General features: G+C 46.0%; 1 protein-coding gene across 2 annotated transcripts in view; it reads left to right on the top strand.

The window, feature by feature from the left end:
• Window positions 1-3,387: 3,387 nt before the first annotated feature.
• The window catches only part of LOC115120944 (nuclear receptor corepressor 2-like), a 43,092-nt gene continuing 24,252 nt past the window's right edge, over window positions 3,388-22,227 (top strand). For both annotated transcript variants that reach the window (XM_065004452.1, XM_065004451.1), the window contains exons 1-6: window positions 3,388-3,520; window positions 3,894-3,937; window positions 5,177-5,252; window positions 6,277-6,467; window positions 6,562-6,645; window positions 18,228-18,269. In XM_065004452.1, the coding sequence (XP_064860524.1) occupies window positions 3,487-3,520; window positions 3,894-3,937; window positions 5,177-5,252; window positions 6,277-6,467; window positions 6,562-6,645; window positions 18,228-18,269 (471 nt within the window). In that variant the 5' untranslated portion in view covers window positions 3,388-3,486. The remainder of the gene's footprint in view (window positions 3,521-3,893; window positions 3,938-5,176; window positions 5,253-6,276; window positions 6,468-6,561; window positions 6,646-18,227; window positions 18,270-22,227) is intronic.

Genomic DNA, 22,227 nt, shown 5'->3' with positions numbered 1-22,227 from the left:
TTGACTCCTGAGTGTTGCACTTTTGCCCACTCTATAGCCACCCTGGTTATTATATGACCCTGATGGTCATCTACGCAGGTTGGAACATTTTGAATATGTACTCGACATGTACTCTTAAATGTCCACTCAGCACAGCCCTCGGAGCATGGTACCGCTCTAGGTTTATGACGTTTCCTAGAGGCTTCGGCATATGAGAGGTATGGTACCTCTCTAGGTTTATGACGTTTCCTAGAGGCTTCGGCATATGAGAGGTATGGTACCTCTCTAGGTTTATGACGTTTCCTAGAGGCTTCGGCATATGAGAGGTATGGTACCTCTCTAGGTTTATGACGTTTCCTAGAGGCTGTGCTTCGGCATTGATCGATTTTTAGACAGGGTGTCTGTAAACCACTTTAAACCACAACTGCTTATGAAGAAAGTGGATTTAAGAAATACATTTGGTTGATTGACAGATTTGTATTATTACAATAATAATATAACAATATTATTATAATTATTATTATTATTATGTTACAGATGAGACGTACCCAGAAATGTCAACGTCATGTCAAGAGCTCAAATCTGTACATCAGCCCCATACAATCACGTACAGCAGCTCCAACTTACAAGAATGTGTTTACAAGACAGTGATGAAAACAGTTTATATGAGCGCTAATTCAGACATAGAATTGATATATATATATATATATATATTTTGATACCCATTCAAAACTGTTCAAGGTTTCACAAACAGAAAACAACTATGTAGTAATGTAATTTTTGTTGTCTCATGCCATGCTAATACACTAACAAGCAATGCAAACAGATGTGGAATTAACACCGTAATAATCTCATCGTGTCGGCTATACGTGCGCTCTAGCCAACAGTGTGCGGATTGAGAGAGAGACTTGCAGGTGTGGAAACTCAATTCTCATACTTTAATAAAACTAAAGATATAATAGAAATAGAATATAATAGTAATAATAATAATAATAATAATAGAAAATGACTCAAGTAAAAATGAGTCACCCAGTAAAATACTACTTGAGTAAAAGTCTAAAAGTATTTCAAAGTATCAAAAGTAAAACTAAAAGTATGACTAATTTAAAATTCCTTATATTAAGCAAACCAGATGGCATAATTGTCTTTTTTATTTTTATTTACAGATAGCCAGGGTCACACTCCAACACTCAGACATCATTTAAAAACAAAGCATTTTTGTTTAGTGATTCCGCGAGATCAGAGGCAGTAGGGACGACCAGGGATGTTCACTTGATAAAAGTGTAGAACTGAACCATTTTCTGTCCTGCTAAGCATTCGAAATGTAACGACTAATTTGGGTGTCAGGGAAAATGTATGGAATTAAAAGTGCTGACTTTTCTTTAGGGATATAGTGGAGTAAAAGAACAGATACCCCACAGAACTACTTAAGTACTAATTTAAAGTATTTTTACTTAAGGACTTTACACCACTGTGCACTTGCCAATACCCGTGAGAGAGAAATGAACATGCTTACCTGTTTTGTTTAATATTAACAACTATACTTAATAAATAGTAAACAGATGGTTTCCACTCGAGATCCTAGTCTGGATATTGTCAAGGACATGGTGTTTACTCGAGCTAGAGATAGCTTGAGCTGAGAATTGATTTATGCCATATAATGAGTTGGTGTTTCTGTACTGTGAGGTACCAGGGATGAGATAAGAGCCTCGTTTTTGGGGCCCAAACTCTGGTTTCCATACAATGAGAACAGTCTTTACGGCAGATACTGTCTGCTGTGAATTATTCATTTCTTTCATACAAAATCTAACCCGTTGACCCATTCCACACATCTGTTGTTTGTCATGAACATTCAGGGGGGGATGTACTTTGCTATAAAATGCTGTGGCTCAAATATGCTCGTTGGGCTCTCAACGATTCATCTAAGGGTGGTTTGTCGACCAGCTTCATTATTGCAATCATTAATCGACGTTATAAGATCTGAATAAATTAATATCCTGATTGGTGATTGGCCTTGTCTCTCCTCATTATTGATTAGTATTTCCACGACATACACTCGCTATATAACGCAACATTTTTTTGGTGCGAAAATCATCGGTAGTGTTTAAAATGCGATGAAAACCTATTTACCTTCTCCGCTATGCAATCTGGTTTCCGAGCTGGTCAATGGGTGCACATCAGCCGCGCTCAAGGTCCTAAACGACATCATAACCGGCATCGATAAAAGACAATGCTGTGCAGCCGTATTCATTGACCTGGCCAAGGCTTTCGACTCTGTCAATCACTTGTATTTTTTATTCACTACATGAGAATTGATTCGCAAAAAAAGTATTTTCATGTGCACTATGTCATCACGCACAGCCTTTTATCTGCAACAAGTTAATTTGATGGATACACATGTCTGGTGGGAAAATTAGCATTTTTTAAAATGAGGATTTTAGAATATTCGCATGAAAATCAGTTGCCAGTTGGATGGAAACAAAGCTATAGAAACAATTTATTTGCAGCTCTTTAATTGGGGCAGCAGGGTAGCCTAGTGGTTAGAGCGGTGGACTAGCAACCGGTTGAAAGTTCAAATCCCCAAGCTGACAAGGTATAACTCTGTCGTTCTGCCCCTGAACAGGCAGTTAACCAACTGTTCCCAGGCCGTCATTGAAAATAAGATTTTGTTCTTAACTGACTTGCCTAGTTAAATAAAGGTTAAATAAAAATTGCCTGCAATTTTATAAACATAAGTAACCGCAGATGAATGGGTTGGGCATTAGGGCTGCAGGTAGCCTAGTGGTTAGAGGAGGCAGGTAACCTAGTGGTTAGAGTGTAGAGGTGGCAGGTAACCTAGTGGTTAGAGTGTAGAGGTGGCAGGTAGCCTAGTGGTTAGAGTGTAGAGGTGGCAGGTAGCCTAGTCGTAGAGTGTAGAGGAGGTAGGGTAGCCTAGTGGTTAGAGTGTAGAGGTGGCAGGTAGCCTAGTGGTTAGAGGAGGCAGGTAACCTAGTGGTCACATTTTTAAGACGAATGTATGAAACTAAAATGAGCTTTTTTTTCTTAATGTAAGGTTAAGCATAAAAGGGTAGCAGTGTGGTCAAGGTCAGGTTAAGCATCACATTTTTAAGAAGATAAAATCTATAAATAGGCGGGGGCGGGGGTATTACTTTGTGCTTGTGGTAACTAGTCGACTACTAGGCTAGTTTCGGTTCTCCTCGGAGCAGAGGGGAAATGGACACGTATGGAGGTGGGGGGGGGAATACTTTGTGGCTGTGGTAACTAGTGACTACTAGGCTAGTTTCGGTTCTCGGAGCGGAAACGGACAGGTATGGAGGGGGAGGGGTATGACTTTGTGGCTGTGGTAACTATGGAAGGGGGCGGTTCGCTACGCAGCAGCGTGTTGGCGTCATGTTAAATGGTCGATGAGTCATGACAACGCGGAAAAAGAGGAACTAGGAAGACGTCGAGTTTCAAAAGGAGTCCTATTCTTTCTAATCAACCACCGCAAATTAATCAAATCATAAAATGGCTCACTTTAGAAAGAGAGATTGGAAACCAGGTAAGATTGATGATGAGCTAGCTTGAAATTGTCAGTTTCGTCGCGTAACCAAGGAAAGGTAGCTAGCTATATAACACCAACGTTAGCTAGCTAACGTTAGCCACTAGTGAATTTGAGGTAACCTTATTAAGTTAAAAAACTTCAGCTCCTGTTTTCTTCAGCTTGTGCACTAGAGTGTAGGAAGGAGCAGGTGGCTCTAGGACGAGGTGGTAACACATGTAAACATCAACCACGCACGTTAATAGAAAATTGTTTACATTCTGAACATAATTAGCTAGCTATGCCATTTAACGTTATTTGTTGAAGATGCGCACATAGACATGTGGTAACATTTCCTGAAGTCTCTGATTATATTTTCTCTTCATATCATCAGATCATGTCATCATGCAGGAGAATCCACACATTTTGCATACCCACGTGAGTTGTGTGTGTGTGTGTGTGTGTTTGGTTCCCAGCTACTGTATATAGTTAGCTATATAGCCTCATGGTTCCCAGCTACAGTATATAGTTAGCTATATAGCCTCATGGTTCCCAGCTACTGTATATAGTTAGCTATATAGCCTCATGGTTCCCAGCTACAGTATATAGTTAGCTATATAGCCTCATGGTTCCCAGCTACAGTATATAGTTAGCTATATAGCATCATGGTTCCCAGCTACTGTATATAGTTAGCTATATAGCATCATGGTTCCCAGCTACAGTATATAGTTAGCTATATAGCATCATGGTTCCCAGCTACTGTATATAGTTAGCTATATAGCCTCATGCTTCCCAGCTACTGTATATAGTTAGCTATATAGCCTCATGGTTCCCAGCTACTGTATATAGTTAGCTATATAGCCTCATGGTTCCCAGCTACTGTATATAGTTAGCTATATAGCCTCATGGTTCCCAGCTACTGTATATAGTTAGCTATATAGCCTCATGGTTCCCAGCTACTGTATATAGTTAGCTATATAGCATCATGGTTCCCAGCTACTGTATATAGTTAGCTATATAGCCTCATGGTTCCCAGCTACTGTATATAGTTAGCTATATAGCCTCATGGTTCCCAGCTACAGTATATAGTTAGCTATATAGCCTCATGGTTCCCAGCTACTGTATATAGTTAGCTATATAGCCTCATGGTTCCCAGCTACAGTATATAGTTAGCTATATAGCCTCATGGTTCCCAGCTACAGTATATAGTTAGCTATATAGCCTCATGGTTCCCAGCTACAGTATATAGTTAGCTATATAGCCTCATGGTTCCCAGCTACTGTATATAGTTAGCTATATAGCATCATGGTTCCCAGCTACTGTATATAGTTAGCTATATAGCATCATGGTTCCCAGCTACTGTATATAGTTAGCTATATAGCATCATGGTTCCCAGCTACTGTATATAGTTAGCTATATAGCATCATGGTTCCCAGCTACTGTATATAGTTAGCTATATAGCATCATGGTTCCCAGCTACTGTATATAGTTAGCTATATAGCATCATGGTTCCCAGCTACAGTATATAGTTAGCTATATAGCCTCATGGTTCCCAGCTACAGTATATAGTTAGCTATATAGCCTCATGGTTCCCAGCTACTGTATATAGTTAGCTATATAGCATCATGGTTCCCAGCTACTGTGGCCAAAATCAACTTGAATCTCTCTCACCGACAGGAAGCTATGGTGGACCTGATAAATGGAAGAACCACTAATTACACCTTTATGGACGCCTTTAACTATGGCCTGTTGGGTAAGAACATAGTTCTGAGTGGTACTCTGTTCCCTATAAATGACTAGATAAGAATATAATAGAATATGATAAGAAATACTGTTTAGCTAGTACATTTTTGTTAAGAAATGTTTGAATGATTTAAGTCATGTGCTGTTGCTGATAGCAAGGTCATGTTCAGGTCAACTCAGAGGCTGTGTCCTAAATGGCACCCTGTTCTCTATGTAGTGCACTACTTTAGACTAGAGCCATGTTGACCCTGGTCCCCTATGTAGTGCACTACTTTAGACTAGAGCCATGTTGACCCTGGTCCCCTATGTAGTGCACTACTTTAGACAAGAGCCATATGGACCCTGGTCCCCTATCTAGTACACTACTTTAGACAAGAGCCATGTTGACCCTGGTCCCCTATGTAGTGCACTACATTGGGAATAGTGTTATTTGGAACGCTGACCTAATGAAAGGCCAGGTGAAGGACCTACATGTCTGGGCTTGTCTGCCTTGTAAAGATGTAGACGTAATGTGAATTGTCATTACACAATACTATTTATTGATTTAGTTCAGCATTTCCCAGTCCTGGTCCCGGGGACCGCAGTTAGTACACATTCTATTTTTTTTCACTAGCTCTACACAGCTGACTCAAATAATCAAAGCTTGATGATGTTGATTATTTGAATCCCCTGTATAGTGCTACTAAGGACAATCATGTGCACTCCTTTGGGTCCACAGGACCCGGATTGCTCCTTTGGGTCCACAGGACCCGGATTGCTCCTTTGGGTCCACAGGACCCGGATTGCTCCTTTGGGTCCACAGGACCCGGATTGCTCCTTTGGGTCCACAGGACCCGGATTGCTCCTTTGGGTCCACAGGACCCGGATTGCTCCTTTGGTTCCACAGGACCCGGATTGCTCCTTTGGGTCCACAGGACCCGGATTGCTCCTTTGGGTCCACAGGACCAGGATTGGGAAAGACTGCTTTAGTTCATCAACAGATGTGAATTATTGTTGTCCATTGCCATGCAGTTCACCTCATATTTGATTTCCAGGTCTTGATATTGTCAACCCCTTCGTGGGTGACTATATTGACGATGAATACGACGACGACGACGACTATTATGATGAGAAAAAACGCAAAGATAAAAAAGCCTATTGCGGTTTTACACACAATTTTTTAGGGCATAGTAGCTCAAAGCTACCCTTAACCCCCCACCCATGTATAAGACAACTCACTCCTGAGGTAAGATGCCAAACAACTTTTTCAGTCAATCACATCATGTATTACTACATTCAACATAGAGGATGTTTTTACTGAGAATAACTTTCCTTTTTAGGAGGCTGAAAAAAACGGCAGAGAACTAATAGAAGAAGAGAGCAAACTAAAAGAAAAGGCAGAAAAGAAAAGACTTAAAAAGAAGGTTAGTCTCTGTCTGTGTAGTGTCTCTGTCTGTGTTGTCTCTGTCTGTGTAGTGTCTCTGTCTGTGTAGTGTCTCTGTCTGTGTAGTGTCTCTGTCTGTGTAGTGTCTCTGTCTGTGTAGTGTCTCTGTCTGTGTAGTATCTGTCTGTGTAGTGTCTCTGTCTGTGTAGTGTCTCTGTCTGTGTAGTGTATCTGTCTGTGTAGTGTATCTGTCTGTGTAGTGTCTCTGTCTGTGTAGTGTCTCTGTCTGTGTAGTGTCTCTGTCTGTGTAGTGTCTCTGTCTGTGTAGTGTCTCTGTCTGTGTAGTGTCTCTGTCTGTGTAGTGTCTCTGTCTGTGTAGTGTCTCTGTCTGTGTAGTGTCTAGTATCTGTCTGTGTAGTGTCTCTGTCTGTGTAGTGTCTAGTATCTGTCTGTGTAGTGTCTCTGTCTGTCTGTGTAGTGTCTCTGTCTGTCTGTGTAGTGTCTCTGTCTGTGTAGTGTCTCTGTCTGTGTAGTGTCTCTGTCTGTGTAGTGTCTCTGTCTGTGTAGTGTCTCTGTCTGTGTAGTGTCTAGTGTCTCTGTCTGTGTAGTGTCTCTGTCTGTGTAGTGTCTCTGTCTGTGTAGTGTCTCTGTCTAGTGTAGTGTCTCTGTCTGTGTAGTGTCTCTGTCTGTGTAGTGTCTAGTGTCTCTGTCTGTGTAGTGTCTCTGTCTGTGTAGTGTCTAGTGTCTCTGTCTGTGTAGTGTCTCTGTCTGTGTAGTGTCTCTGTCTGTGTAGTGTCTCTGTCTGTGTAGTGTCTCTGTCTGTGTAGTGTCTCTGTCTGTGTAGTGTCTCTGTCTGTGTAGTGTCTCTGTCTGTGTAGTGTCTCTGTCTGTGTAGTGTCTCTGTCTGTGTAGTGTCTCTGTCTGTGTAGTGTCTCTGTCTGTGTAGTGTCTCTGTCTGTGTAGTGTCTCTGTCTGTGTAGTGTCTAGTGTCTCTGTCTGTGTAGTGTCTCTGTCTGTGTAGTGTCTCTGTCTGTGTAGTGTCTCTGTCTGTGTAGTGTCTCTGTCTGTGTAGTGTCTCTGTCTGTGTAGTGTATCTGTCTCTGTCTGTGTATCTGTCTGTGTCTGTCTGTGTAGTGTCTCTGTGTAGTGTCTCTGTCTGTGTAGTGTCTCTGTCTGTGTAGTGTCTCTGTCTGTGTAGTGTCTCTGTCTGTGTAGTGTCTCTGTCTGTGTAGTGTCTCTGTCTGTCTAGTGTCTCTGTCTGTGTAGTGTCTAGTGTCTCTGTCTGTGTAGTGTCTCTGTCTGTGTAGTGTCTCTGTCTGTGTAGTGTCTGTCTGTGTAGTGTCTCTGTCTGTGTAGTGTCTAGTGTCTCTGTCTGTGTAGTGTCTCTGTCTGTGTAGTGTCTCTGTCTGTGTAGTGTCTCTGTCTGTGTAGTGTCTAGTGTCTCTGTCTGTGTAGTGTCTCTGTCTGTGTAGTGTGTCTGTCTGTGTAGTGTCTCTGTCTGTCTAGTGTCTCTGTCTGTGTAGTGTCTCTGTCTGTGTAGTGTCTCTGTCTGTGTAGTGTCTCTGTCTGTGTAGTGTCTCTGTCTGTGTAGTGTCTCTGTCTGTGTAGTGTCTCTGTCTGTCTAGTGTCTCTGTCTGTGTAGTGTCTCTGTCTGTGTAGTGTCTCTGTCTGTGTAGTGTCTCTGTCTGTCTAGTGTCTCTGTCTGTCTAGTGTCTCTGTCTGTGTAGTGTCTCTGTCTGTGTAGTGTCTCTGTCTGTGTAGTGTCTCTGTCTGTGTAGTGTCTGTGTCTCTTCTGTGTAGTGTCTCTGTCTGTGTAGTGTCTCTGTCTGTGTAGTGTCTCTGTCTGTGTAGTGTCTCTGTCTGTGTAGTGTCTCTGTCTGTGTAGTGTCTCTGTCTGTGTAGTGTCTCTGTCTGTGTAGTGTCTCTGTCTGTGTAGTGTCTCTGTCTGTGTAGTGTCTCTGTCTGTGTAGTGTCTCTGTCTGTGTAGTGTCTAGTGTCTCTGTCTGTCTAGTGTCTCTGTCTGTCTAGTGTCTCTGTCTGTGTAGTGTCTAGTGTCTCTGTCTGTGTAGTGTCTCTGTCTGTGTAGTGTCTCTGTCTGTCTAGTGTCTCTGTCTGTGTAGTGTCTAGTGTCTCTGTCTGTGTAGTGTCTCTGTCTGTGTAGTGTCTCTGTCTGTCTAGTGTCTCTGTCTGTGTAGTGTCTCTGTCTGTGTAGTGTCTCTGTCTGTGTAGTGTCTCTGTCTGTGTAGTGTCTCTGTCTGTGTAGTGTCTCTGTCTGTGTAGTGTCTAGTGTCTCTGTCTGTCTAGTGTCTCTGTCTGTCTAGTGTCTCTGTCTGTGTAGTGTCTCTGTCTGTGTAGTGTCTCTGTCTGTGTAGTGTCTAGTGTCTCTGTCTGTGTAGTGTCTCTGTCTGTGTAGTGTCTCTGTCTGTGTAGTGTCTCTGTCTGTGTAGTGTCTCTGTCTGTGTAGTGTCTCTGTCTGTGTAGTGTCTCTGTCTGTGTAGTGTCTCTGTCTGTGTAGTGTCTCTGTCTGTGTAGTGTCTAGTGTCTCTGTCTGTCTAGTGTCTCTGTCTGTGTAGTGTCTCTGTCTGTGTAGTGTGTCTTTCTGTGTAGTGTCTCTGTCTGTGTAGTGTCTCTGTCTGTCTAGTGTCTCTGTCTGTGCAGTGTCTAGTGTCTCTGTCTGTCTAGTGTCTCTGTCTGTGTAGTGTCTCTGTCTGTGTAGTGTGTCTTTCTGTGTAGTGTGTCTTTCTGTGTAGTGTCTCTGTCTGTGTAGTGTCTCTGTCTGTCTAGTGTCTCTGTCTGTGCAGTGTCTAGTGTCTCTGTCTGTCTAGTGTCTCTGTCTGTGTAGTGTCTCTGTCTGTGTAGTGTCTCTGTCTGTGTAGTGTCTCTGTCTGTGTAGTGTGTCTGTCTGTGTAGTGTGTCTTTCTGTGTAGTGTCTCTGTCTGTGTAGTGTCTCTGTCTGTGTAGTGTCTAGTGTCTCTGTCTGTGTAGTGTCTCTGTCTGTGTAGTGTCTCTGTCTGTGTAGTGTCTAGTGTCTCTGTCTGTCTGTGTAGTGTCTAGTGTCTCTGTCTGTGTAGTGTCTAGTGTTTCTGTCTGTGTAGTGTCTCTGCCTGTGTAGTGTCTAGTGTCTGTCTGTGTAGTGTGTCTGTCTGTGTAGTGTCTAGTGTCTCTGCCTGTGTAGTGTCTAGTGTCTGTCTGTGTAGTGTGTCTTTCTGTGTAGTGTCTCTGTCTAGTGTCTGTCTGTGTAGTGTCTAGTGTCTGTCTGTGTAGTGTCTAGTGTCTGTCTGTGTAGTGTCTCTGTCTAGTGTCTGTCTGTGTAGTGTCTAGTGTCTGCCTGTGTAGTGTCTAGTCTGTCTGTGTAGTGTCTGTGTAGTGTCTAGTGTCTCTGTCTGTGTAGTGTCTAGTGTCTCTGTCTGTGTAGTGTCTAGTGTCTCTGTCTGTGTAGTGTCTAGTGTCTCTGTCTGTGTAGTGTCTAGTGTCTCTGTCTGTGTAGTGTCTAGTGTCTCTGTCTGTGTAGTGTCTCTGCCTGTGTAGTGTCTAGTGTCTGTCTGTGTAGTGTCTCTGTCTGTGTAGTGTCTGTCTGTGTAGTGTCTAGTGTCTCTGTCTGTGTAGTGTCTAGTGTCTCTGTCTGTGTAGTGTCTCTGTCTGTGTAGTGTCTAGTGTCTCTGTCTGTGTAGTGTCTCTGTCTGTGTAGTGTCTCTGTCTAGTGTCTGTCTGTGTAGTGTCTAGTGTCTCTGTCTGTGTAGTGTCTACTGTCTGTGTAGTGTCTAGTGTCTGTCTGTGTAGTGTCTCTGTCTGTGTAGTGTCTAGTGTCTGTCTGTGTAGTGTCTAGTGTCTCTGTCTGTGTGGTGTCTAGTGTCTGTCTGTGTAGTGTCTCTGTCTGTGTAGTGTGTAGTGTCTAGTGTCTCTGTCTGTGTAGTGTCTCTGTCTGTGTAGTGTCTCTGTCTGTGTAGTGTCTCTGTCTGTAGTGTCTAGTGTCTCTGTCTGTCTAGTGTCTCTGTCTGTGTAGTGTCTCTGTCTGCCTGTCTAGTGTCTAGTGTCTCTGTGTCTAGTGTCTGTGTAGTGTCTAGTGTCTCTGTCTGTGTAGTGTCTCTGTCTGTGTAGTGTCTGTGTAGTGTCTGTCTGTGTAGTGTCTAGTGTCTCTGCCTGTCTAGTGTCTAGTGTCTCTGCCTGTCTAGTGTCTCTGCCTGTCTAGTGTCTCTGTCTGTCTAGTGTCTCTGTCTGTCTAGTGTCTCTGTCTGTCTAGTGTCTGTGTAGTGTCTAGTGTCTGTGTAGTGTCTGTCTGTCTAGTGTCTCTGTCTGTGTAGTGTCTAGTCTGTCTGTGTAGTGTCTCTGTCTGTGTAGTGTCTCTGTCTAGTGTCTGTCTGTGTAGTGTCTCTGTCTGTGTAGTGTCTCTGTCTAGTGTCTGTCTGTGTAGTGTCTCTGTCTGTGTAGTGTCTAGTGTCTGTCTGTCTAGTGTCTCTGTCTGTGTGGTGTCTAGTGTCTGTCTGTGTAGTGTCTAGTGTCTCTGTCTGTGTAGTGTCTAGTGTCTCTGTCTGTGTAGTGTCTAGTGTCTCTGTCTGTGTAGTGTCTGTGTGTAGTGTCTAGTGTCTCTGTCTGTGTAGTGTCTCTGTCTGTGTAGTGTCTCTGTCTGTGTAGTGTCTCTGTCTGTGTAGTGTCTGTCTGTGTAGTGTCTAGTGTCTGTCTGTGTAGTGTCTAGTGTCTCTGTCTGTGTAGTGTCTCTGTCTGTGTAGTGTCTAGTGTCTGTCTGTGTAGTGTCTGTCTGTGTAGTGTCTAGTGTCTGTCTGTGTAGTGTCTAGTGTCTCTGCCTGTCTAGTGTCTCTGCCTGTCTAGTGTCTCTGTCTGTGTAGTGTCTAGTGTCTGTCTGTGTAGTGGCTCTGTCTGTGTAGTGGCTCTGTCTAGTGTCTGTCTGTGTGGTGTCTCTGCCTGTGTAGTGTCTGTCTGTGTAGTGTCTGTGTAGTGTCTAGTGTCTCTGTCTGTGTAGTGTCTAGTGTATCTGTCTGTGTAGTGTCTAGTGTCTGTGTCTGTGTAGTGTCTAGTGTCTCTGTCTGTGTAGTGTCTGTGTAGTGTCTAGTGTCTCTGTCTGTGTAGTGTCTAGTGTCTCTGTCTGTCTAGTGTCTCTGTCTGTCTAGTGTCTGTCTGTGTAGTGTCTAGTGTCTGTGTAGTCTCTGTCTGTGTAGTGTCTCTGTCTGTGTAGTGTCTAGTGTCTGTCTAGTGTCTGTCTAGTGTCTCGTGTCTCTGTCTGTGTAGTGTCTCTGTCTGTCTAGTGTCTCTGTCTGTGTAGTGTCTAGTCTGTCTGTGTAGTGTCTAGTGTCTCTGTCTGTGTAGTGTCTCTGTCTGTGTAGTGTCTGTCTGTGTAGTGTCTAGTGTCTGTCTGTGTAGTGTCTAGTGTCTGTCTGTGTAGTGTCTCTGTCTGTCTAGTGTCTCTGTCTGTGTAGTGTCTCTGTCTGTGTAGTGTCTCTGTCTGTGTAGTGTCTGTCTGTGTAGTGTCTCTGTCTGTGTAGTGTCTGTCTGTGTAGTGTCTCTGTCTGTGTAGTGTCTCTGTCTGTGTAGTGTCTCTGTCTGTGTAGTGTCTAGTGTCTCTGCCTGTCTAGTGTCTAGTGTCTCTGCCTGTCTAGTGTCTCTGTCTGTCTAGTGTCTCTGTCTGTCTAGTGTCTGTCTGTCTAGTGTCTAGTGTCTGTGTAGTGTCTGTCTGTGTAGTGTCTAGTGTCTCTGTCTGTGTAGTGTCTCTGTCTGTGTAGTGTCTCTGTCTGTGTGGTGTCTAGTGTCTCTGCCTGTGTAGTGTCTGTCTGTGTAGTGTCTAGTGTCTGTCTGTGTAGTGTCTCTGTCTGTGTAGTGTCTGTCTGTGTAGTGTCTAGTGTCTGTCTGTGTAGTGTCTCTGTCTGTGTAGTGTCTCTGTCTGTGTAGTGTCTCTGTCTGTCTAGTGTCTCTGTCTGTGTAGTGTCTCTGTCTGTGTAGTGTCTGTCTGTGTAGTGTCTAGTGTCTCTGTCTGTGTAGTGTCTCTGTCTGTGTAGTGTCTAGTGTCTGTCTGTGTAGTGTCTAGTGTGTCTGCCTGTGTAGTGTCTAGTGTCTCTGCCTGTCTAGTGTCTCTGTCTGTCTAGTGTCTCTGTCTGTCTAGTGTCTGTCTGTGTAGTGTCTGTGTAGTGTCTAGTGTCTCTGTCTGTGTAGTGTCTCTGTCTGTGTAGTGTCTAGTGTCTGTCTGTGTAGTGTCTCTGTCTGTGTAGTGTCTAGTGTCTGTCTGTGTAGTGTCTCTGTCTGTGTAGTGTCTCTGTCTGTGTAGTGTCTAGTGTCTGTCTGTGTAGTGTCTCTGTCTGTGTAGTGTCTCTGTCTGTGTAGTGTCTCTGTCTAGTGTCTGTCTGTGTAGTGTCTCTGTCTAGTGTCTGTCTGTGTAGTGTCTCTGTCTGTGTAGTGTCTCTGTCTAGTGTCTGTCTGTGTAGTGTCTAGTGTCTGTAGTGTCTCTGTCTGTGTAGTGTCTCTGTCTAGTGTCTGTCTGTCTAGTGTCTCTGTCTGTGTAGTGTCTCTGTCTAGTGTCTGTCTGTGTAGTGTCTCTGTCTAGTGTCTGTCTGTGTAGTGTCTAGTGTCTAGTGTGTCTGTCTGTGTAGTGTCTCTGTCTGTGTAGTGTCTCTGTCTGTGTAGTGTCTCTGTCTGTGTGGTGTCTAGTGTCTCTGCCTGTGTAGTGTCTGTCTGTGTAGTGTCTCTGTCTGTGTAGTGTCTCTGTCTGTGTAGTGTCTAGTGTCTGTCTGTGTAGTGTCTCTGTCTGTGTAGTGTCTAGTGTCTGTCTGTGTAGTGTCTCTGTCTGTGTAGTGTCTCTGTCTAGTGTCTGTCTGTGTAGTGTCTCTGTCTGTGTAGTGTCTCTGTCTAGTGTCTGTCTGTGTAGTGTCTAGTGTCTGTCTGTGTAGTGTCTCTGTCTGTAGTGTCTCTGTCTGTGTAGTGTCTGTGTAGTGTCTAGTGTCTCTGTCTGTGTAGTGTCTGTGTAGTGTCTGTCTGTGTAGTGTCTAGTGTCTCTGTCTGTGTAGTGTCTCTGTCTAGTGTCTGTCTGTGTAGTGTCTCTGTCTGGTGTCTGTCTGTGTAGTGTCTCTGTCTGTGTAGTGTCTAGTGTCTCTGCCTGTGTAGTGTCTCTGTCTGTGTAGTGTCTCTGCCTGTGTAGTGTCTCTGTCTGTGTAGTGTCTCTGCCTGTGTAGTGTCTCTGTCTGTGTAGTGTCTCTGTCTAGTGTCTGTCTGTGTAGTGTCTAGTGTCTCTGTCTGTCTAGTGTCTGTCTGTGTGGTGTCTCTGCCTGTCTAGTGTCTCTGCCTGTCTAGTGTCTCTGCCTGTCTAGTGTCTCTGCCTGTCTAGTGTCTCTGTCTGTGTAGTGTCTAGTGTCTGTCTGTGTAGTGTCTGTCTGTGTAGTGTGTCTGTCTGTGTAGTGTGTCTGTCTGTGTAGTGTGTCTGTCTGTGTAGTGTCTCTGTCTGTGTAGTGTCTCTGTCTAGTGTCTGTCTGTGTAGTGTCTGTCTGTGTAGTGTGTCTGTCTGTGTAGTGTCTAGTGTCTGTGTAGTGTCTAGTGTCTCTGCCTGTGTAGTGTCTAGTCTGTCTGTGTAGTGTCTCTGTCTGTGTAGTGTCTAGTGTCTCTGTCTGTGTAGTGTCTAGTGTCTCTGTCTGTGTAGTGTCTGTCTGTGTAGTGTCTGTCTGTGTAGTGTCTGTCTGTGTAGTGTCTCTGTCTGTGTAGTGTCTAGTGTCTGTCTGTGTGGTGTCTCTGCCTGTGTAGTGTCTAGTGTCTGTCTGTGTAGTGTCTCTGTCTGTGTAGTGTCTCTGTCTAGTGTCTGTCTGTGTAGTGTCTCTGTCTGTGTAGTGTCTCTGTCTAGTGTCTGTCTGTGTAGTGTCTAGTGTCTGTCTGTGTAGTGTCTCTGTCTGTGTAGTGTCTGTGTAGTGTCTAGTGTCTCTGTCTGTGTAGTGTCTGTGTAGTGTCTGTCTGTGTAGTGTCTAGTGTCTCTGTCTGTGTAGTGTCTCTGTCTAGTGTCTGTCTGTGTAGTGTCTCTGTCTGGTGTCTGTCTGTGTAGTGTCTCTGTCTGTGTAGTGTCTAGTGTCTCTGCCTGTGTAGTGTCTCTGTCTGTGTAGTGTCTCTGCCTGTGTAGTGTCTCTGTCTGTGTAGTGTCTCTGCCTGTGTAGTGTCTCTGTCTGTGTAGTGTCTCTGTCTGTAGTGTCTGTCTGTGTAGTGTCTAGTGTCTCTGTCTGTCTAGTGTCTGTCTGTGTGGTGTCTCTGCCTGTCTAGTGTCTCTGCCTGTCTAGTGTCTCTGCCTGTCTAGTGTCTCTCTGCCTGTCTAGTGTCTCTGCCTGTGTAGTGTCTCTGTCTGTGTCTGTGTAGTGTCTAGTGTCTGTCTGTGTAGTGTCTGTCTGTGTGTGTGTCTGTCTGTGTAGTGTGTCTGTCTGTGTAGTGTCTCTGTCTGTGTAGTGTCTCTGTCTAGTGTCTCTGTCTGTGTAGTGTCTGTCTGTGTAGTGTCTGTCTGTGTAGTGTCTGTCTGTGTAGTGTGTCTGTCTGTGTAGTGTCTAGTGTCTGTGTAGTGTCTAGTGTCTCTGCCTGTCTAGTGTCTCTGTCTGTGTAGTGTCTCTGTCTGTAGTGTCTCTAGTCTGTCTAGTGTCTCTGTCTGTGTAGTGTCTAGTGTCTCTGTCTGTGTAGTGTCTGTCTGTGTAGTGTCTGTCTCTGTCTGTGTCTGTCTGTGTAGTGTCTCTGTCTGTGTAGTGTCTCTGTCTGTGTAGTGTCTCTGCCTGTGTAGTGTCTCTGTCTGTGTAGTGTCTAGTGTCTCTGTCTGTGTCTAGTGTCTCTGTCTGTGTAGTGTCTCTGTCTGTGTAGTGTCTAGTGTCTCTGCCTGTGTAGTGTCTAGTGTCTGTCTAAATCAAATCAACATTTATTTGTCACATACACATGGTTAGCAGATGTTAATGCAAGTGCAGCGAAATGCTTGTGCTTCTAGTTCCGACCGTGCAGTAATATCTTAACAAGTAATCTAACCTAACAATTTCACAACAACTATCTTAAACACACAAGTGTAAAGGGATAAGAATATGTACATATAAATATATGGATGAGTGATGGCCGAATGGCATAGGCAAGATGCAGTAGATGGTACAGAGTACAGTATATACATATGAGATGTAGGGTAACTGTTAAATATCTGGTCACTATGCCAGGGTTCTCCCCCAGATCTAGTCACTATGTCAGGGTCGTCCCCAAATAAGAGAGGGGTTGCTGTGTCACCTTGTTGGCTTGGCTGTGCCACTATGTAAAGATTTCGCAGCAAATTAAACTGATATTTAGTAATAATAGGCTGCACAGTTGGACACCGCGTGCTCAGGATGCTGTCGGGTTCTCCTTGGGGTCATGATAGGGGCTGAACCAAATGATTGATGTATCATAATAGTTGATTATGCTTATGTTGTATTAATAGAAGGGGAAGGGTTATATAAGAACCCCTCCCCCTTACATGTATAGGGTTCTGGACTACAGATTAACTATATATATGCATTATAAGGTTTAATATTGTTCCACAGTTATTTTCTAGTCTCTGCCTCTTATAAAGAAATGGTCTGAGAGATGTGTGACTGAGACAGAACTCTGCAGGGGAGTGAAAGAGTCAGACATTCTACTGTAAATCAACTTGGGGAGTGGACATTAACTGCTGAGTCTTCAGATAACACTGAAACTATTGTTTGAAAAGCTGTGTAGGCATGGGTTTGGTCTCATGAGTAGAAGGTAATGACTTAGGCAGTGACTAAGATATGACTGCAGGCATTATAAAACAACTTGGACCTTTACTATTTTGCAGAACTTACTCGGAAACATGTGTGTTATGTTCCTGTTGTCAACCACTGTCTGCAAATGCATTAATAAAGGTTTTTGATTGATTTCCTTAACTTCTCTAGGATATGTGGGATGGTAGAGTCCTGGCAAACTTACAGTGGGAAATGCAGAGCGCCAAATTCAAATAAATTACTATAAAAATTTAACTTTCATGAAATCACACATGCAATACACCAAATTAAAGCTACACTTGTTGTGAATCCAGCCAACATGTCAGATTTCAAAAAGGATTTACGGCGAAAGCATACGATGCTATTATAGGCGTATAGCACCTCAGCAAACAAACATGGACAATCGTACTTCAACCCGCCAGGCGCGACACAAAACGCAGAAATAACGATATAATTCATGCCTTACCTTTGAAGAGCTTCCTCTGTTGGCACTCCAATATGTCCCATAAACATCATAAATGGTCCTTTTGTTTGATAAATTCCGTTGATATACATGCAAAATGTCAATTTATTTGGCGTGTTTGATTCAGAAAAACACCGGTTCTAACACGCGCGACATGGCTACAAAATATCTCAAAAGTTACCTGTAATCTTCGTCCAAACATTTCAAACAACTTTCCTGATACAACTTAAGGTATTTTTTTTAACGTAAATAATCAATAAAATTAAAAACGGAATAAACAGCGTTCAATACCGGAGGAAAACAAAGTGGAGCGTGCTTTTCAGGTCACGCGCCTCTAACACAGAGGTCACTTCCCTCAAGCCTCGTTCTGATCAGTGCTACTTCTTAATTTCTCAAAGGAAAAACCTGATCCAATTTCTAAAGACGGTTGACATTCCGTGGAAGCGATAGGAACTGCAAGCCTGCCCCTTAGAAATCTGGAATCCCAAAAAACCTATTGAAAAGAGTGACCCCAAAAAAGATTCAAACAGTTTTAGAAACTTCAGAGTGTTTTCTATCCAAATGTACATATCTTAGTTTCTGGGCCTGAGTAGCAGGCAGTTTACTTTGGACAAGCTTTTCATCCTTTTATTTATTTTACCTTTTATTTTACTAGGCAAGTCAGTTAAGAACAAATTCTTATTTTCAATGACGGCCTAGGAACATAGGGTTAACTGCCTGTTCAGGGGCAGAACGACAGATTTGTACCTTGTCAGCTCGGGGAATTGAACTTGCAACCTTTCGGTTACTAGTCCAACGCTCTAACCACTAGGCTACACTGCCGCCCCATCCTGATGTGAAAATACTGCCTCTTATCCCAATTAAGTTAAAGATATTGTCTGAATGCTAATTTCACCAATGATTGACAAGGAACAAACCCCAACAATGCACAGAGTATAGCGTTGTACAATTTATCTGTAACGGCTGTCAAACAAAAGTCAAATTACCAAAGTTGCTAAACTTGCCAGATAACCTCCAACGAATGACAGAATATCTCCTATATTTACCAAAATCTAGTTGATTATACTCCGAGTTGCGCAGCGATCTGAGGCACTGCATCTCGGTGCTAGAGGCGTCACTACAGACACCCTGGTTCGAATCCAGGCTGTATCACCGGCCGGGAGTCCTGTAGGGCGGTGCACATTTGGCACCGGCATTGGCCGGGGTAGGTCGTCATTGTAAATAAGAATTTGTACTTAATTGACTTGCCTAGTAAAAGTTAAATTAAATACCGCCTGTAGTGTCTGTCTGTCTGTCCCGCCTGTAGTGTCTGTCTGTCTGTCTGTCCCGCCTGTAGTGTCTGTCTGTCCCGCCTGTCGTGGGATGCAAGTGGTCTTCACCCTCCAGAGAACCACCTGTTGTTCTCATGCAGGTATTTCTCTCTGTTCTCACCTCCCACAGCGACAGAAGGAGAGGAGACGTGCAGGAAAAGAAAAGGAGTCTGTAAGTATGTTTCTGTTCCACATTCACTATACTGCACCCCACTGGTGGAGAGTCACTCTACTGCACCCCACTAGTGGAGTCACTCTACTGCACCCCACTAGTGGAGAGTCACTCTACTGCACCCCGCTGGTGGAGAGTCACTCTACTGCACCCCGCTGGTGGAGAGTCACTATACTGCACCCCACTGGTGGAGAGTCACTCTACTGCACCCCACTGGTGGAGAGTCACTCTACTGCACCCCACTGGTGGAGAGTCACTCTACTGCACCCCACTGGTGGAGAGTCACTATACTGCACCCCACTAGTGGAGTCACTCTACTGCACCCCACTGGTGGAGAGTCACTCTACTGCACCCCACTAGTGGAGAGTCACTCTACTGCACCCCACTAGTGGAGAGTCACTCTACTGCACCCCACTGGTGGAGAGTCACTCTACTGCACCCCACTGGTGGAGAGTCACTCTACTGCACCCCACTAGTGGAGTCACTCTACTGCACCCCACTAGTGGAGTCACTCTACTGCACCCCACTAGTGGAGTCACTCTACTGCACCCCACTAGTGGAGTCACTCTACTGCACCCCACTGGTGGAGAGTCACTCTACTGCACCCCACTAGTGGAGTCACTCTACTGCACCCCACTAGTGGAGTCACTCTACTGCACCCCACTAGTGGAGTCACTCTACTGCACCCCACTAGTGGAGTCACTCTACTGCACCCCACTGGTGGAGAGTCACTCTACTGCACCCCACTGGTGGAGAGTCACTCTACTGCACCCCACTAGTGGAGAGTCACTCTACTGCACCCCACTAGTGGAGAGTCACTCTACTGCACCCCACTAGTGGAGTCACTCTACTGCACCCACTGGTGGAGAGTCACTCTACTGCACCCCACTAGTGGAGAGTCACTCTACTGCACCCCACTAGTGGAGAGTCACTCTACTGCACCCCACTAGTGGAGAGTCACTCTACTGCACCCCACTAGTGGAGAGTCACTCTACTGCACCCCACTAGTGGAGAGTCACTCTACTGCACCCCACTAGTGGAGAGTCACTCTACTGCACCCCACTAGTGGAGAGTCACTCTACTGCACCCCACTAGTGGAGAGTCACTCTACTGCACCACTAGTGGAGTCACTAGTGGAGAGTCACTCTACTGCACCCCACTAGTGGAGTCACTCTACTGCACCCCACTGCACCCCCAGTGGAGAGTCACTCTACTGCACCCCACTAGTGGAGAGTCACTCTACTGCACCCCGCTGGTGGAGAGTCACTATACTGCACCCCACTGGTGGAGAGTCACTCTACTGCACCCCACTGGTGGAGAGTCACTATACTGCACCCCACTAGTGGAGTCACTCTACTGCACCCCACTAGTGGAGTCACTCTACTGCACCCCACTGGTGGAGAGTCACTCTACTGCACCCCACTAGTGGAGAGTCACTCTACTGCACCCCACTAGTGGAGAGTCACTCTACTGCACCCCACTGGTGGAGAGTCACTCTACTGCACCCCACTGGTGGAGAGTCACTCTACTGCACCCCACTAGTGGAGTCACTCTACTGCACCCCACTAGTGGAGTCACTCTACTGCACCCCACTAGTGGAGTCACTCTACTGCACCCCACTAGTGGAGTCACTCTACTGCACCCCACTGGTGGAGAGTCACTCTACTGCACCCCACTAGTGGAGTCACTCTACTGCACCCCACTAGTGGAGTCACTCTACTGCACCCCACTAGTGGAGTCACTCTACTGCACCCCACTGGTGGAGAGTCACTCTACTGCACCCCACTAGTGGAGAGTCACTCTACTGCACCCCACTAGTGGAGAGTCACTCTACTGCACCCCACTGGTGGAGAGTCACTCTACTGCACCCCACTGGTGGAGAGTCACTCTACTGCACCCCACTGGTGGAGAGTCACTCTACTGCACCCCACTAGTGGAGTCACTCTACTGCACCCCACTAGTGGAGAGTCACTCTACTGCACCCCACTAGTGGAGTCACTCTACTGCACCCCACTGGTGGAGAGTCACTCTACTGCACCCCACTGGTGGAGAGTCACTCTACTGCACCCCACTAGTGGAGTCACTCTACTGCACCCCACTGGTGTAGAGTCACTCTACTGCACCCCACTAGTGGAGAGTCACTCTACTGCACCCCACTGGTGGAGAGTCACTCTACTGCACCCCACTGGTGGAGAGTCACTCTACTGCACCCCACTAGCGGAGAGTCACTCTACTGCACCCCACTGGTGGAGAGTCACTCTACTGCACCCCACTAGTGGAGAGTCACTCTACTGCACCCCACTAGTGGAGTCACTCTACTGCACCCCACTGGTGGAGAGTCACTCTACTGCACCCCACTGGTGGAGAGTCACTCTACTGCACCCCACTGGTGGAGAGTCACTCTACTGCACCCCACTGGTGGAGAGTCACTCTACTGCACCCCACTGGTGGAGAGTCACTCTACTGCACCCCACTAGTGGAGAGTCACTCTACTGCACCCCACTGGTGGAGAGTCACTCTACTGCACCCCACTAGTGGAGAGTCACTCTACTGCACCCCACTAGTGGAGAGTCACTCTACTGCACCCCACTAGTGGAGAGTCACTCTACTGCACCCCACTAGTGGAGAGTCACTCTACTGCACCCCACTAGTGGAGAGTCACTCTACTGCACCCCACTAGTGGAGAGTCACTCTACTGCACCCCACTAGTGGAGAGTCACTCTACTGCACCCCACTAGTGGAGAGTCACTCTACTGCACCCCACTAGTGGAGAGTCACTCTACTGCACCCCACTAGTGGAGAGTCACTCTACTGCACCCCACTAGTGGAGAGTCACTCTACTGCACCCCACTGGTGGAGAGTCACTCTACTGCACCCCACTGGTGGAGAGTCACTCTACTGCACCCCACTAGTGGAGTCACTCTACTGCACCCCACTGGTGTAGAGTCACTCTACTGCACCCCACTAGTGGAGAGTCACTCTACTGCACCCCACTGGTGGAGAGTCACTCTACTGCACCCCACTGGTGGAGAGTCACTCTACTGCACCCACTGGTGGAGAGTCACTCTACTGCACCCACTAGTGGAGAGTCACTCTACTGCACCCCCGCTGGTGGAGAGTCACTCTACTGCACCCCACTAGTGGAGAGTCACTCTACTGCACCCCACTGGTGGAGAGTCACTCTACTGCACCCCGCTGGTGGAGAGTCACTCTACTGCACCCCGCTGGTGGAGAGTCACTCTACTGCACCCCGCTGGTGGAGAGTCACTCTACTGCACCCCGCTGGTGGAGAGTCACTCTACTGCACCCCGCTGGTGGAGAGTCACTCTACTGCACCCCGCTGGTGGAGAGTCACTCTACTGCACCCCGCTGGTGGAGAGTCACTCTACTGCACCCCGCTGGTGGAGAGTCACTCTACTGCACCCCGCTAGTGGAGAGTCACTCTACTGCACCCCACTGGTGGAGAGTCACTCTACTGCACCCCCCACTCTACTGGTGGAGAGTCACTCTACTGCACCCCACTGGTGGAGAGTCACTCTACTGCACCCCACTGGTGGAGAGTCACTCTACTGCACCCCACTGGTGGAGAGTCACTCTACTGCACCCCACTGGTGGAGAGTCACTCTACTGCACCCCACTGGTGGAGAGTCACTCTACTGCACCCCACTAGTGGAGAGTCACTCTACTGCACCCCACTAGTGGAGAGTCACTCTACTGCACCCCACTAGTGGAGAGTCACTCTACTGCACCCCACTAGTGGAGTCACTCTACTGCACCCCACTAGTGGAGTCACTCTACTGCACCCCACTGGTGGAGAGTCACTCTACTGCACCCCACTGGTGGAGAGTCACTCTACTGCACCCCACTAGTGGAGAGTCACTCTACTGCACCCCACTAGTGGAGAGTCACTCTACTGCACCCTACTGGTGGAGAGTCACTCTACTGCACATATTGTTAC

This window comes from Oncorhynchus nerka, linkage group LG18 (assembly GCF_034236695.1).
Source record: "Oncorhynchus nerka isolate Pitt River linkage group LG18, Oner_Uvic_2.0, whole genome shotgun sequence".
In the NCBI taxonomy this organism is placed as follows: domain Eukaryota; kingdom Metazoa; phylum Chordata; class Actinopteri; order Salmoniformes; family Salmonidae; genus Oncorhynchus; species Oncorhynchus nerka.
Note: the sequence above shows the minus strand (reverse complement) of the source record. Positions and strands in the feature narration are given on the sequence as shown.